This window comes from Anomalospiza imberbis, chromosome 19 (assembly GCF_031753505.1).
Source record: "Anomalospiza imberbis isolate Cuckoo-Finch-1a 21T00152 chromosome 19, ASM3175350v1, whole genome shotgun sequence".
Classification (NCBI taxonomy): domain Eukaryota; kingdom Metazoa; phylum Chordata; class Aves; order Passeriformes; family Viduidae; genus Anomalospiza; species Anomalospiza imberbis.
The window spans coordinates 11448301-11464185 of NC_089699.1; the positions used below are offsets into that span (position 1 = coordinate 11448301).

At 44.6% G+C, this 15885-nt stretch overlaps 2 protein-coding genes across 5 annotated transcripts in view; both read right to left on the reverse strand.

Annotated features, from left to right (window-relative positions):
- Positions 1 to 496: 496 nt before the first annotated feature.
- LOC137485277 (sterile alpha motif domain-containing protein 9-like) lies at positions 497 to 9750 on the reverse strand. 2 transcript variants are annotated; one of them, XM_068209717.1, is made up of 4 exons: positions 9531 to 9750; positions 8273 to 8423; positions 6980 to 7024; positions 497 to 6494 (listed from the first exon to the last, which is right to left on the reverse strand). In XM_068209717.1, the coding sequence occupies exons 3-4, from the start codon at positions 6981 to 6983 to the stop codon at positions 1837 to 1839; spliced, it is 4662 nt and encodes a 1553-aa protein (XP_068065818.1). In that variant the 5' UTR covers positions 6984 to 7024; positions 8273 to 8423; positions 9531 to 9750; the 3' UTR covers positions 497 to 1836. The 2 variants fall into 2 exon arrangements, with proteins under 2 accessions (XP_068065818.1, XP_068065815.1); XM_068209714.1 differs by having other exon boundaries at positions 8273 to 8428.
- A 1298-nt stretch (positions 9751 to 11048) lies between these two features.
- ERN1 (endoplasmic reticulum to nucleus signaling 1) overlaps positions 11049 to 15885 on the reverse strand; it is a 32476-nt gene continuing 27639 nt past the window's right edge. For all 3 annotated transcript variants that reach the window (XM_068209719.1, XM_068209718.1, XM_068209720.1), the window contains 7 exons: positions 15596 to 15695; positions 14947 to 15146; positions 14589 to 14736; positions 14026 to 14153; positions 13337 to 13460; positions 13025 to 13092; positions 11049 to 12818 (listed from right to left, as the gene is read on the reverse strand). In XM_068209719.1, coding sequence (XP_068065820.1) covers positions 12612 to 12818; positions 13025 to 13092; positions 13337 to 13460; positions 14026 to 14153; positions 14589 to 14736; positions 14947 to 15146; positions 15596 to 15695 — 975 coding nt within the window. In that variant the 3' untranslated portion in view covers positions 11049 to 12611. The remainder of the gene's footprint in view (positions 12819 to 13024; positions 13093 to 13336; positions 13461 to 14025; positions 14154 to 14588; positions 14737 to 14946; positions 15147 to 15595; positions 15696 to 15885) is intronic.

Here is a 15885-nt window from a genome sequence, read left to right on the forward strand (position 1 = left end):
AGAGCTAGTTAGAGCAAGGGCAGTTGTGTGTTGTCTGGCAGGTTAAGCCTAAATATGAACATGACTGGTAGGAAGTAGGAAGGGTGGGTCTGTACTTGCTGCCCTGTGAGCCTCAGCTGGTTGTTGTAATGTGGGACCCCAAGAGTTAGTCTGTAAGGTTACACTTTTTCTCTAAAATTTGTTTCAGGGGTGTTTTTTATTGTTTTGTTTTTTTTTTTTTTTCTGTAGGGCTGGGGGTGGACAAAGAATTTGAATCTAAACTTTTTAATTTCTTAAAAGGTAAAAGTGGGCATATATGGAAAAGCAAGACCCCTATTTATACCTCAGAGACTCACGCTTGTGCTGTAGTGTGGGCTGCAGGGCAATGCACTGCTGTCTGCAGAATTGAGTTGGGTGTGTGCAGGCAGTAAACAAACACACCCTCCTGGCCAAGCTGGCTGTAATTTTTAATCATGGTAACAGATCCTTTTCAAAAACAAAGTCTGTGTTTCTGTCACAGTATTTGAGCAGGTTGTGTATGTGGTGAGCAGTCAATGCTTTGCTTTTCACTCCTGTGCTTTTCAGTAAGTTTACATGTCCTGTTTTTGCTCTGGGTTGAAGCCATCCTAATGCCCCAGGCTAGACTTGGGGAAGCTGCCTTTGCCCAGTTACCTTCTCACATGTACTCCTGTCCCCTGCATCATGGCTGGGGAGCAGAGGGGGATTTCTCTGGCCCTTCAGCTCTTGCTTCTGGCAATTGTTTCTCCTGCCTGAGGCCAGAATGTGAAGGCTTGGACTAGACAAAAATCTTCCCTCTTCCTTCTGAATTCACCATGGCTTGCAGTTCTTTTTACAGTTTCTGGCTGCAGATCTTGGCTGCAGTTGGAAAAGCAAATCATACCTAGCTACTGTTGGAAATACATGCTCAGGTAGGGTAATAAAGCTCACATAGAAATTATAATCCTTCATAAAAGATATTTATTTGATTAAAACAACTTATATGAGAGGGAGTTTTGGCAATTTTAGTCACAGTATCTTATATCAAACAATGTGAAACTGCACCAGCACACACTTTTATTAGAAGCTGAATGTGACATCATGGTTGCGGACACAGCACTGAAAACCTCCTTTGCATTTTTCAAATCATGGTTGTATGCTCTAGTCAAATTTCAGTTCTCTATTCTGTGGCATTCCTTGGATGATAATGCAAAATAATTTCACAAAGTGCAGGAATTGTTTGGACTGTAAACACATAATAGTGCTTACAAATCATCTTTATGTCACCCATGACTCTGCTCACATATCTCTCCACCCCACCCCAGATACAGATGTCTAGTAAGGCAATATTTACACAGAGAAGCAATGTAGGATTATGCAGAATTTTGAGACCTGTTTTTTATCAGTCTGATTGTGAAGTCAGCTTTAAAATGGCTTCCATACTGACCCTGGTTTTGCAGTTATTTCATGCATGATACATTTAAGAGAGCAGTGCATGTGCTGTGAGTTCATTTTTCTCTTGCTGATTCAGGAAGAAAAATTTAGTTACACTGGACAAATGCTTTTACTGATCAAGACTATGCAGAAATTAACTTAAAATCCTAATCTGTGAAGTAAGAAGAAAGGGATCAATTGCTGTCTTTGGTTTGAAATCTTACTTTCTGGAACTCCAAAACTATCAAAGGCCTGGCTCAAAGTTCGCTCTACTCATAGTTTCAATATTTTAGTTATTTGGTCACTATTATAGTTGTTAATTCTGATATTCTTGTTGCCTGGTAATTACCCAGGAACAGTCCACTTTTAGTTTTAAATATGAGACTGGACAATTCCAGTGCTGCACCCTCTACTGTGCTACATACCTTAGGTTCTTCCGCTGGCTGGATCATTTTCAACCTCAATATTGAAAGCAACAAGACCATTAAACGAAAAGCCTAAATAAAAGGTCACATTTTCATTTCCAGCAGGCACTGATTCATGATGGAGCGGCAAGATACGGAGTTCCTTCACGTGACCTCGTATAAATAAATTTCTGTCCTTGGTCCAGCCAGAAACTCTTGTGAGATTGTCACGAATTTTGGAAATACTCCATACACTTCCATGCAGCCACTTCATTCTCCTCTCATCTAAGGACCCCACCATCAATTTTTCAATTTTATTTTTGTGCACTATCTTATGTAAGTCATAACCCTTTCCCAGAAAAAAAGGGGTGTAGATTCTTTTCTTTCTGGTAGGAACATCTTTCATTTTGATGTCATATAAGCGTTTCAGGGTTTGAAGGGCTGAAGTTAAAACTTCATCTTTCTCAGGATTAGGCTCTTTGTCTAATACCTCATCTGGCCAGTACAGCAAGGTGAGCAAAAAATAGGCACTTGATGGAAATAGTCTTTTTCCTTTGCAGAATCTTAGACTGAGCTCACGAAGAATTGGCAGTGGAAGGAGTTTGGCTGATTCTGGTGCTAAGCAAGCTAATGTGATGTGGCACAAAATAAAATTGATTAAATCATTGTCCTCCAGCCTGTTCCTCAGAGGGTTTTCTGGATAGAAATCAAGGATCTTTTCTAGCTTTTCAGCTGACCTGTTCTCTTTCTTATCTGTTAAGAATGACAGGATATTGGTGACATTTCCTCCACCACTCCCATAAATACTCATGCGTCTCATGAGCTGAGTGTCAGGACCATTGTTGCTGCCATCTTTAAGTGATGCTGAGATGAAGAATTTAGCATATACTGCTGACTGCCTTCTCAACCATTTTCTGGGATTATGAATTTGTTCTTCCTTATCATTTTCATCATCCTTCTCTTGGTTTTTGTCTGTTTGGAAATAACTTAGTTCTTCTGAAATCCATTCCAGAGCATTGTACAGGTTCTGTTGCAAGCCTTTTAAGCAGGAATGAAGCCTTTCCCATGGTCTTTTTATGTCTTCGGGAATGTAATTTGTGGTGAGATATTTCACAAGTTCGGTGTGTTCTCCCTCTGGACTTCTGTGGAATACAGGCAGTGTGGACAAAAATCGAAGAAGGCGACAACCTACTTCTACTTCTCCAAAATAGCCAGCGTTGTTCATATTTTCACGTTCTTCCTTTGCTGCCTGTTGGGCAGCTCTGAAGCACTTCATAGCTTTAAGAGCAATCAATATCTTCTCAGTGATCCTTTCAGGGGTGTCCTCCTCTGTCATTTTATCCACTGAGAAATTAAACCATCTCCTGTAGACTTGACCTTCTGTATCCAAAATAAACGAATCAGTTGGCAAATGTGCTTTTGCGACCTTTGCCCAGTATTCAGCATCTTCAAATTTTTCATTGATGTAATTTAGTCTGGCAAGCTGCTGAGCAAAAAAAGCATCTTTTCCAAGGAGTTCATAGGCAGCTTTTAAAACAGCAATGGCTTTTTCACAGTCTTCAGCTTCACAGATGTGTTCAATGAACGGGGAGAAGAGAGTATCAGTATTGTCACCCCTGCTTCTTTTATCGCGTCGAATAAACAGATGTCTGATAAACTTTATGAATTCTTCTCGTCCAAATCTGTTTTCAAATAGTACCTTTTCCTGAAGAAGAGTTATTGCAAGTTGACTTAGTGATTGATTCCCTGAAAGCTGATGCAGAATTTCTTTTGCAACCAGGCAATGTATTATCCGAATAGATGAAATGTAAGGGGTACTTTCCCTTAGCTCAATAAAAATCATTCTTACTTGTTCACTCAAATGATGTTTGAAATCGTATGCTCTTGCTTTACTCTCTGTATATGCCCCCAGCCCCAGAAAAGCCTCACAGTGTGACAGTGAAATGTATGAATTTGGTACATAGCAGTTGAGCAGAGCAATGTAACGCATCAAGCAGGTGTCACGAGAGGAAAGGTCGATGCCTTGCAGTATGTGCTCTACCATGTCAGACACGTACGTTTTATTGAACTCCTCGCACATCAGCACAAATGTAAGTATGAATTCTGGCTCAGCATATTTCTGCTGCAGTTTTACAAGTTTGGTGTTAAACAGATTTTTCTCTGACTCTGTCAGTTTGTGAGTGACAGCAACTGTGTCTAGTGGCGAAGCCTTGCAGAGCCTTTCAGGGTCATTGGATCGTCTGCAGCATATGAGGATGAAGTAAGGCCTGGAGGTGTTCATTTTCCTGGTTCGTACAGCCTCCACTAAGCCATTCTGTAGTTCATCAGAGTACTCATCATCGTAATCTTCGATCAAGAGCAGCACAGGAAAACAGTGAGTGATTTCCTTTTCTTCATAATCTCTAAGGGCGAGCACGTGATTACAAACAGTTGAGGGTGAATATGAGGTCTTGATAACAGCACATCTAAAGCGCTTTCTGTTTTTCCATAGAACTTGCCTTGCTATTGTGCTTCCACCACTCCCAGGATGGTGAAATATCTTCAGTTTAGCCACAGAATAATTGTATCCACTTCCTCGTAAAATGCCATCCAGGAGTTTGCATGCCTCTGCACATGCTTCACGTTCAATGATATCCCCACAGTGTTTATTATCAGCAAGCCACAAGTTTTCCCACTTGATTTTTCCCCCACGGTAAAAATTTTGTTCTATTTCTTGTTTATCTTTATCAGTCCAAAGATTACATTTGATATCATCACACTGGTCAGCACAAAGGATTTCTAGAGAATACAGTTTCTCTTCTTCCCGCAAGGGAAGTGTACACACGCCTCCAGTGGAAGCTGGCAGGTGTCTGGGTTGGGCTGTAGAAGGCAGCATTGATTGGATGGTGGCATCTACGTGACTGAGCTTCATACCCACAATACTGCATTGTTCTAGTGTCTCAATGCTGCAGGATTCCTGAGCTAGATTGGCCCACTTTCTGTAATTTTTTTTGGACTCTGCAATGCAGATGATGTACTCCATGCCATTCATCTCTATATAGAATTCCTGAAAAGTGTCCACAAGTGGTTTCTGCACTGGTGATAGCAATAGAAAAAGCACAATGAAAGAGCGCTCCGGCAGAATTTCCTCACAGATACAAGTAATTACTTTCTTCAGGTATTTTTTTTTTGTTCTAATCCATGTATTTTCGTCACAAGGTTCTTCATCCCCCAGGAAGTCACTGCGCCCATTGCAGAATATCCAGCTGGTCTGATCAAACAGTTTCTGAGAGGGAGAATTATCGGTTTTAATTTCTTTGAAAAAATCCTGTAAAAAATAAGAACTTGTTTCATGGTGCTCTTTGTATTTGCTGTACAGCCCTGACACATTAGAATGTTCATCAAAGTCAAAGACACAGAAGATGTTCAAGTGCATTAAAAAATTGATGTAGTTCAAATTATCCCGTTCACATCTGTTTGTGACAAGGATGTACCGTAGGGAATCATCCATGTGGCTTTTGCCATCATTTAATAGAATTGATAACTTTCTTCCTAAATCTTGAGCTATTTCTGTAGATACTTGTGTGCTGGAGAGCTCAGCTCTTTCTCTTTGAGCATCCCTGTCTGGCATGGCTTGAATGAAAGCAGTGAGTTTGTTGCGCTGCACAGGTTCAGACTTTGCTCCCAGTCTCTGGTAGAGAGCTGGTTCTTTGGTCAGGATCACCTTCTGACTGCTTTCATTGTATTTTGGCAAATAAACTTCAAAACAATTGTTCTTTACCAAGCTGAATGTTGGTTCAATGTCAACCTCCACTACAAATCTTTGTTCCTGAGAGTCTTTTGAAATCACTTCAACAAACACAGGTGGGTGAATACATTTCCTTGCAATTTCTTGTAAATTACTGCAGAAGCACTTTTCTATATAATCCAGCGCATCAACAAAGTCTTCTCGGTTTTTGATCTTTATGCCAACGATCTGTCCATGTTTCCAGCCCTTGTCCTCAACACTGTCCATGACACCAAAATGGATGGTGCCATTTGTTCGAATGTTCATGCAAGCCGAAGCAAATCGTATCACTTCAGAGGCAAATTTTGATTGCAGTTGATGTTTGTTCAGTTCTGCAGCAGTGTCACAAGATTTGTATTCATGGCAAGGAGTGATTAAATCACTGACTCCTGATTCTGGAGCAAGAACTGTGTCTTTCACATACTTGAAATCAGTATCCTGACTTCTAAAAGGCCGACAGTTTCTGAGCTCTAAAACTTCATCAGCTCTTTGAAGCTGGGATTTCTTGCTTCTCTTTTGCTTCTTGCCAGAAGTAGGAGCTGTGTTCTCGCTGCTGGTTGTACCCGGAGCACCAGAGATGCCTCCACTCGCCGTGCCCTGAGCAGGGGCATTGCTGGCTCTGGCAGGGCCTGTTTGTGCATCCTTTCTGTCGGGTGTTTTGCTGCTGGAGTCCTCAGCTTCCTGTGCATTGTCCTGGAGCCGCAGAAGTTCACTTCTCTTGTGGATTAAAATCTGGATTTGGCCTTTCTTCATTCCTATGTCTTTGAGGAAAGACTCATCCAGTTCCATTAGTGCTGGACCTGTCACTTCTTCTGCATGTAGTTTATCTACATACTCTTTCTTGATTCCGGTAGATTCCAGCCAACATTTGACATGGTTCTCAACCCATTCCCTCACAGGTAATGTTTTGTAATCTAGAAGTTAAAAATCACGCATTACTAATACAAACTAATGTTTGTTTGGCCACACTGAATGTTAAATTGTCTTGATACCAGTCACAGTGAGAGAGCAGGTCTTAATTTCACAAATATGTCACTTCTGATGACAAAGTATCCATAGCCTTAATCAGAAGCAGCTCTAAACAATGGTGCAAGACTGACAAATCAGCAAAGCGGGAAACTAGGAAGGATCCTCAAAGGGACTCAAGGAAATAACCCAAAATGCTTTTTTGCAGTGAATGATAAGGTTTATGGGAATTGACAGGGCTGGATTCCCTAAACTGGACAGGTTTGGGTAGATCATTTACCCACTTGAGTCTGATTATTTTTTTCCTAAATGAGGACAGTTAAGATGATAGGAGTACTGACTAGTTCCCCTCTAGAGAGAAATCCTTCAAATGCAGATATTAAAAAGCAAGTTGCTACATACAAAGTAGAAATTTTCTGAAAGCAATACATACCCATTGTCTTTGGTGAAGGAAATCCTGCTGTTAATGAACAAAACCCTAGAGGAGTGGAAAAAATAAGTCTTCAGATTTACAGTTCAGGTTCCAGTGATAATTCAAGGTGACTTTGGTGTTCTGTTTTCTTAACTTCCTCCCCACCTTTGTGTCCAAGGTCATTTCTGTACCTCTAAAAGCCTGTTCTTGCCAGCTGTGCTGCTGCTGTGTGCCTGTGTGAAGGCAGCTGCTCCTGCCTCTGACACACACATGGATGTGAGAGAAATAGGGGGTTGCTGTAGAGTTTTGTGCTGACAGCTGAGCCCAACAGTTCCTTCTGTTACATACTGGAGAAAAGGAGGCCCCCAGCACTGTATCTCCCAGGTTCTATCTGTGATAAATGGATATGACTCATGCTAACTAAATTGTAACGATATCAATCATTTTAGAAAATAATTGTTATAAAATAAAAAGGAAAAGTATATGTGCTTAGTGTTACAAAGCAGATGGAGTTCTTTGCAGATGTTACATGTGAAAAACAGGATGCATTTATTGAGATAAGCAAGGTCCTAAAACAGAATCGGCCTTGGGACAAAGTTGGGATGACTCCCAAAGCAGAATCAGCCTTGGGATGAGCAAAGTTGGGACAGTTCCAGATATGGAATCTAAAGTAGTGGTCTTATCTCTGAAATAATAAGGCTTATTTGGAACATAATGCTTACTTACATAACACAAAGCTTAATGTGCATGCACAGCTTGCCAGGTCATTCAGAGGACAGCGAGGAAGAGGGTGAGCCTTCCTCTGAAAAGACCACCAAAAAGCCACAAGACCCCTCAGCAACAAGCGGAGCATGCGCTATGCAGTATAGTGATGTAGATTTCAAGAATTGAAAATAGGAGATTATGGAAAATTATTGATGAATATGTATTAGCATACAGTACATAAGGTTTAGTTTGGATTGCTTTGTTTCCTACGTGAGGCAGGGTGAGAAACCCTCCCCGTACCCCGGTCGGTTTTGCTTATGCTTTATAGGAACCTTAATCATACCTAATGAATCACTGCCAAATTTTTGTATATGCTTGATTATTCATTTATACAAAATTGCTGTTCAATTTAAATTGCTGCTAAATTCAATTTTGTTGTTTATTAAGTTGGACATACAGAAATTCATTAATAACATATCTCATTTTTTACTGCTTTTTCTCACTCTCCCTGCCTTTTGCTCCTTCACACTCACTTTTTTCCCCTCTCTTTTTTGGTGGGTACACTCTCTCCTGCTCCTGCTCTTTTCCCACATCTGTTCTGGTGCTTACCAGAATTTCCAAGGAGCAGTTCGACTCACTGCCCAACCCAGCAGAAGGTTTTCTGTTCAGTGCATTGTCCTCCCTTGAGTCATGGCATCCTTCCTGTGCCCAGCGTCCATTCCAGTGGTTCAGAGATGAGTGGCAGCATGGACAACCTGTTCTGTACTGCAGGAGGAATGGGTTAGATGCACCTGCTCAGTGTGACATTCACAGCAGTAACCATCAGCGGATCACAGTAAAAGGTGCACTGTGGTGGTGTTAGTGTTTCCTCTCTTACTGCACTGTGGAGGCTCAACTCTCTGGTTCAGCCGGTGCAGGAGCTCAGCCAGCTCCACCCCTGCAGCTCGTGGTGCCAAACTGTGCTCTCAGCACGTGTAAGAGGAGCAGCCACCAGTGCAGCTGCAGGTGGTGACTGGGGGAAGAAGAGTTCACTCCCCAGGACCAAGGCTTGGCAGGAGGTGGGTCCAGCAGAAGGGCGTGGTTGGGGGAGACACTGGTTCTGGAAGAATAGGGCATGCTGGAAAAAGGCCGACAAGTGCACATTAACCCTTTCTGCATCCGGTCAGCCCTGTGGCAGCCTTGGCTGAGGCACCAGCATGGCTGGAGCTTTGGTATGAGCAGGTGGCTCTGCTTGTTACGGGACTGCCCTGATGTGCTGTAGGTATAAGGCATCCCCCAGAGTCAGTGTAAACGGGCTGGTTATGAAAATAGTGGGAGATGGATTTCCACGGACACTTGGTGCAGAGAAAGGGGGTTAAAAATGTCCCTGGAAATACTGATCTTTTAGCGCCTTTGGCCAGCTCCCAGGGCTGGGCTTGTACGGTGGAATCGCGCCCCGCCCTTGTGTCTGCCCCAGTCCGCTGTGACAGCTGACGTCAGGAAGGCGTTTCAGAACGAAGAGCCTTGCCGGGGAATCGAAACTGGAACGGAGGCTGAGCCGGGCCGGGCCCCCAGGGCTGGAGGGGCCCGCGGGTCCCTGGTCCCTCCTGGTTCTAAGAGCAGGCGGGGTTTGTGCTCGCCGGCTCCGGGGGGCTCTGGGTACCCCGGGCTGCACGCGTGGGCAGGGAGGGGGTGCAGCTGCGCCCCGCTCCCACCTGCGAGCTGCTCACACAGTCCCGTGCAGTGCTGCCGAGCAGCTCCTAGCCCAGTGGGGTGGCCGGGGAACAGCTGGGGAGGGACAGGCTCGCTTTTCCTTAAAGCCGATAGCAGTAGAGTAACCCGCCCGGCTGAGAATGACCCCGCGGGTCGCAGCGCGCCGAGCGCTTACCTTGCAGAGCCCGCGGGCGGCCGAGGGTCTGCCCGCGGGGAAAGGCTTCCACACGAGGAACGGAGGGAAGCGGCTCCAACACCTGCCGTGCCAGGCTCTGCACGGGCAGTCTGAGCACTGCGGGTGTTCTGCAGCTCCTCCGGGTCTCTTGAAAGTTATTCCGGGGAAGAGGAAACTGCTTTAGGCAAGCGGTTCGGCCCGATGAGTTATCAAGTCTCCACCCCCTTCCCGGGCAGTGCTGCTGCTGGGTGGAGCTGCTGATACAAAACCAGCAGCCTTAGCCCCACCACAACCGGCTGTCAGGATGGGGTGGGGGATATGTGAAAAATGCATATTATCTGGCTCTACGCAGATAGTTACTACATGTATTATGCTGTATTGATTAGTTGTGCTGTATTCACATTCTAATAGTATGGTAAATGTAGATTTGTCGATAAAATGAAGCTCTAGTAGTTGAAATAGAAAATATGTATGTGGGGTTTTTTTAAAGGAATGAGATACTTGCTTCGAGGTAACCATCACAGAACATATAAATCTTCCAGAGAAGAGGAATTTATGGTTTTCTTATCAGAAGAAGCTAAATTCTTCAGGCCTTGCTCAGACTCGAAGATGCCGTGGGGATTAAAGGAAACAGTTGACATACAACAGAGTTGCTTGTTTTAAATAGAATGTATCCATAACCATGAAGTTTGTATGAATATGCAACAATGTATTGTTTTAAGAGTGATTCCGTTGTTCACAAGGCATGCTTGTTGTGGCTTAAGTGCCCGAGAGCATCCGGACGTCGGTAAGTCTTTGCTTTTTATTGTCCTGTAATTGTCCTAACTCTCAATTTCATTACTCTAATTGTGTTACTATTTTTATAACCATTTTATTATTATTAAACTTTTTAAAATTTAAAAACCAAGTGATTGGCGTTTTTCACAGGATGTATTTATTCTTTGTTTTGTGTTTTAAACTTTCAGGTCCCTCTCACTTACTGCCCTCTCTATGAGCTGCCTACTCACTCCAGGCCCCCTCTCCAGGTAGTGGAGAGGCTGGCAGGGTCGAGAGGCTCCCCAGCCCAGCCCTCTGTGCCACTGGGGCCTAGGAAGGCTGGGCTGCAGCAGAACTCTCTTGGTGTCCGTTTCCTGTAAAGCTCAGTGTCAGCTCAGTTTCACCAATCAGTTTAGTTTTGGGTATTTCTTTATCCCACAGCAGCACAAAGTCCTGCCGTTTTCTCTCACGTGTGCACCCGCCTCAGCCACCAGGCTGGAGAGGGCTGGTGCCTGGGGACTGTCAGAGTACCAGACGAGGCTCTGGGGCCTTCAGGGAGGCTCCCCCCTGCCCGATCTGCTCCTGCGTCCTCCGCTGGATCAGCAGGCAGGCAAGGGTTTGAGCGGGCTCAAAGCGGGCACGCGTCCCTTCCCGAGGGAGGCAGGACCAGGCTGCTGCAGGCCTTGGCCCCTTCCCTGCTCAGTCCTGCCAGCTCCAGGCCTGCTGGATTCCCTGGGCACACACTGGCACTAAAAGCTGGGCGGTTTTAATCTCAGTCTTTATTTAGTAGATTTATAAAAGTCCTTTACATGAGGAATACAAAAATATGAAATAGGCTTTGAATCTTTTTAGGTAAAATTACCATTATTTTTTCAAGCTTTAGAACATGTAACCTGCACAGTTTGGCATCTTAGGAAAATTGCTCTCACACATTGTAAAACAGAAAGAAAACATCCTGTAAAGTATCTCCAGAAAAACAGCTGTACGTACCCCATCATACATGGGGTATTACTAGCAATAATTTATTTAAGACACAATGGCACAGTCATACATATTCTCACTTTCTAATTTCTCCTTTCATTAATTCCATTGAAAGATGCAGTATCACTTTCCTCTTCCAGTTGTTATCTGATGATTAAATTTAAACACAAAACTGATTAAGACTGATTTGGCATGCTTCATACTTGTACCATGTGGATTTGATACCACTTTGTAGTAAAAATTAAATAAATATAAATACATTAAATAAATATATTGTAAAAGAACACCCCAGTTACATTAGAATTCAGCATTTCTTCATCCTAGCACAAGTGACACTTTGTCACAGCTTCAGGGCCCGTGTAAAGAAATACTGCACCTTGAACCACACAGGCTCCCATGGATGGAATTACCAGCCCCCACGCACAGGAAGTGGGGCTCTACAGCTCTACGCACCCCTTGAACACTGCCCTGATTTCACCGCTCTGAACAGCTCTTGGCTCCTGTTTAGCTCTTTTTCCTAGGACTCATCTCACCCCTGGCTCTGTGGCTGCGCCTTCTCTAAGCCCTCGAGGGACATTTGCAGGTGATGAGTCACAGGCAGCTCCAGCTGCCATTGGTGTTTGCTGCAGGTACTTGAGCAGATCTGTTCTCAAACTGTGAGTTAAGTGGAGGATTGTTCAACCTGTTCTGCGAATACTGCTTCATATTAAACAACGAGGCTTATTTTCAGAGTAGGAAAACCTTGAATTGATGTTTCAAGTCAGTATTTTTAAAAACTGTTTCTGCTCAAGTATAAGGGACTAACTTTCCAGAGGAGTACTGGTTAAACAGAAATGGTACTTTCATACCATTTTTTGGATAATCACGAACAATTCCCTTTACAATCACTGTGGTGTGCCTAATGTGGCAGCAGTGCAATGGCAGGTTCAGATAATTTGCTACAACCAAAGGGCTCCTTCTGCACATCCCAGTCCCAAGTAATTACATTATTTGAATCACTGAATTTGACTTTTGTTTTTTGGTAGTAAAACACATCCATTACAAAATCACGTACAGTACAGGGATATTGGGTGATGGTTATATCCAGCTTTTGCTCTTCATTTCCACAGTCTTGAAAACTGCCTTGGAGTCAGTAACTCCATCCCCAGGGTTCTTTGCTTTACCACTCGCGCCCTGAACTCCACCATCTCCCGATCCAGCACAGCCACAGGTACAAGGCACTTTTTGCAAGCTTGGTTTCTTCAGAGAGAGAGAATTCAGCTCTTTGATCCCACTTTTCCCTGCTAAGGGTAGGCCTGTGCTTGGAATGTTGGTCCCAGAGAAGAAAGCTCCATCCCTCTCCTCTCAAACCGTGTCAGCAGTAAGGCTCAGCTCTGCAGAGTCCTCAGCATAGTAATGCTGGAAGAGTCTTTCTTGGCAGCAGATGCGCATAGCGTGGTAGGTGTGCAGGAGCAGGCCAGGGAAACGAGCTGTGAAGTAACACACAAAATCATCTGGGATGGAGCCCAGGGTCTCCTGCACTTCGGGAGGCAGTTCCCTGTAATGGTGCTTCTGTGGAGGAAAACAGGAGAGGGAAAAGCTCAGTCAGAGAGTTTGTTCAGAAGCCTCTTGTAAACAGAGCTGTTGGTGTTCCTGCACACAGTAACCCCTACTGGGCTCTTGTAAAGGAGCTCAATACCTAAACCAGGGTCTGATACAGGCTGGCAACAGCAACTGGAAGCAGGAACCCAGAGTGCACAAAGGAAAGACTCCTTTACCTTATTTCTCATCGCCCTCAGAAGGTCCCGGACGGAGCCACCTTTATAGGATCTGAATTTTCGAAGATCTGCAAGAGAAACAATTTTTTGGTTTTTGTGTTGTGATGCAGTTTTAGGTGCTGGGGTGTATGTCTGCAGCCTCAGATCCTTGTAGGTGTGTTTCAGTACATAAACACGTACTTGCATTTGAAGAAACACTTTACTGACAAGTAACAGTGATGTGCCAAAACTGAGAGTGCTGGCCGTATTTTCCTGTCCCAGCAAACTGGGAACAGCAGGTAATTCCCACTCTGACAAAATGCTGTCCATTACCTGTCTGAAGAGGAACGGTGATGTGCTCTCTCCAGTCCATTTTCACCACTTCTCTTCCACCTCTTTCTAACTGCTTGACTATTGGACCGTCTAAAGATTCTTTCTCTATCCGGTCACTAACATCCTGGAAGAGACATTCAGATTATTTCTAGTTCAATTTCCAAGTTTTTTCCCAATATTTTCAAATTGCTGCTTCTGGCCCATTAGAGCCTGTCCTGGTAGTAAAGTTAGAATTCCACTTCATGACAATGCTTTGGAATAGGATACAGAAGTTCCTGAGATTGTTTCACCCTCTGCCAAAACCTTTTTAGCACAGAGGAGAAGATAAGGCTGGAAAGGATCTCAAGCCCTCAGCCACTTCCCACCCCACATCAGGGTTCAGTGCTTGTTCCCTCCTGCTCTTGCAAACCCTCCTGGCCACGCTCTCTGCGGATAGTGCAGCTGCTAGAGGAGACCTTCCTCCCAAGTGACCTTGGTAACATCAGCTCTGGCTCCCTTTGAAAGGTCTGCTGTAAGACTAAGCCAATTGCTTAGGAGCTCCACCCAGCTTTTACAACTGGGCTGCCTCACTCCTCACAGTAAGGCTGTAGATTCTGTGACCTCAGGCACAAAAGAGACACTGAATTCAAGACCTGAACAAGTCTACAGGAGCCCTGAGAACCGAGAAGAAAGAAAAGGTCATCACAAACCTGAAAGAACTGGAGCTGTTTTTCTAGACTCCAAAAGAAGGGGTGTTTGAGCACACAGCTGGCAGATGGCCGTTTCTGAGGGTCCATGTTTATCATCTGCTCTATTAAATCACGAGCAACAATGTCTTCTGCAAGGAAGAGTGTACAGGGAAATTATTTTATTTTCTCTATGTTCTTAGACTGTAGTGAAATGTAAAATTATGTAATTTGATAATATTTTGTACTTCAGAAATTCATTATGGTCTCTACTTCCTCCTGTCCTGCTAGATCAAGAGCTGCCCTCACAGATGTGCTGGGCAATGAGCAGAAAGACTATCAAAGACTAAGAATATCAAAGCTCAGCTCTCTCTTCCTTTAAATACAGGAAATAAGTTCACAGTCAAGACTGCAGGGTTGCTCCGGGGTACTAACTCCAAGAACTTGAAGCCCTTTACTTCAGGAGGACCTGAGGAGTACAACTTTCCTCTCTGCTGGGCTGAGAGTAACTGTGGGCCTTGGTGCTGTCCCTGGTGTTGGTGTTTAGCAGCCTGGGCCCCCAGTGATCCCTGCAGTGCAGTCCTTACCGTGCCTCCCTGCCCCCAGAGCCTCCAGGCTGTATGCTCCCAGCAGGATGTTGGCTTGCCGCTGCAGGGACTTGCCAAAGGGATGGCCACCTTCAGACACCACGTAATAGAAGACACAGCCAGCTGAAAAGATGTCCACGGTGTATGTCTGCAAAGAAACAGCCTTCACTAGCAGTGACATCTTTTTCCCCTGAAAGCTCTGATTCTCACAGGGTGGTTATTTTGCATCTGAGAGCAGAAGGAAATTTTCCGACTCGCAGATTTGAGCTGCAAGGCAGCCTGGAGGCCCAGGCACCAGGTGCTGCCTATTTCAGGGTCTGGCCTGGTCCTGGGCAGCCTGGGCAGGGTGAGGACTTACAGGGTTCTCTTTGCAGTCTTCGCTCAGCATCTCTGGGGCGATCCAGCCTTCAGTGCCCGGCACGCCCGAGCGGCGGCTGAAGCTGTGCCTGCCCACTGCCAGCTTCTTGCACAGCCCAAAGTCTGAAATCATGGCTTTGACTTTCCCGTGAGCGTTGGGCATCGAGATGAGGATGTTGTGGGGCTTCAGGTCCCTGTGGACTGTTACAAACACCCACTTATCCACTCAGCCAGTCCCGACAATCTTTGTAAATTTTTAAGTGGACCTCTCATAAGGCTGAGCCACCATTCATGAAACCCAAGTCATAACTTCAAATGCTTTTCGTTGGTAATTTCATTTTTTTTTTTATTCCACCATGCTTTGTATGACCCCTACCTAAAAACTTCAGCACCCTGCGCCAACAGTAAGGACTTGCTTTAGTACTCCAGGGCTGCAGAATGTTGCAGGGACAAGGCCAGTGTCAAATCCTAGAACCACAGAATGGTTTGGGGCCAAAGGGGCCTCAAAGATCATCTCATTTCAACTCCCCTGCCATAGGCAGGGTCACCTTCCAATAGGCCAGATGAACAGAACCAGACCAGTTTCTCTTTGTTTTACAGCTAAGGAAATGTAGTTCTCCATCCAGTCCTGAAAGGAGAGCCATTCTTACCAATATTCAGGGAGTGCAGGTAAGCTAGCCCAGAGGTTGTCTGCTGCAGGAGAGTGATGGGTTGCAAGCCATGGTGGCTGAAGGCCTTCTGCTCAACATACTGCAACAGAGAACCAGGAGAGTCAACCACAGCACTGCTTAGAAGCTGCATAAATAATAAATCCATGCACTTCACCCACCAAAAGAGATGTGACTGGATAAATTGTGCTAGCTGCTAACACACTGCAAACAGCTTTTTTTTGGCTGAAGGTGATGATCTCTAAAGTCACATTCAGAGCTAGAATTCTGTA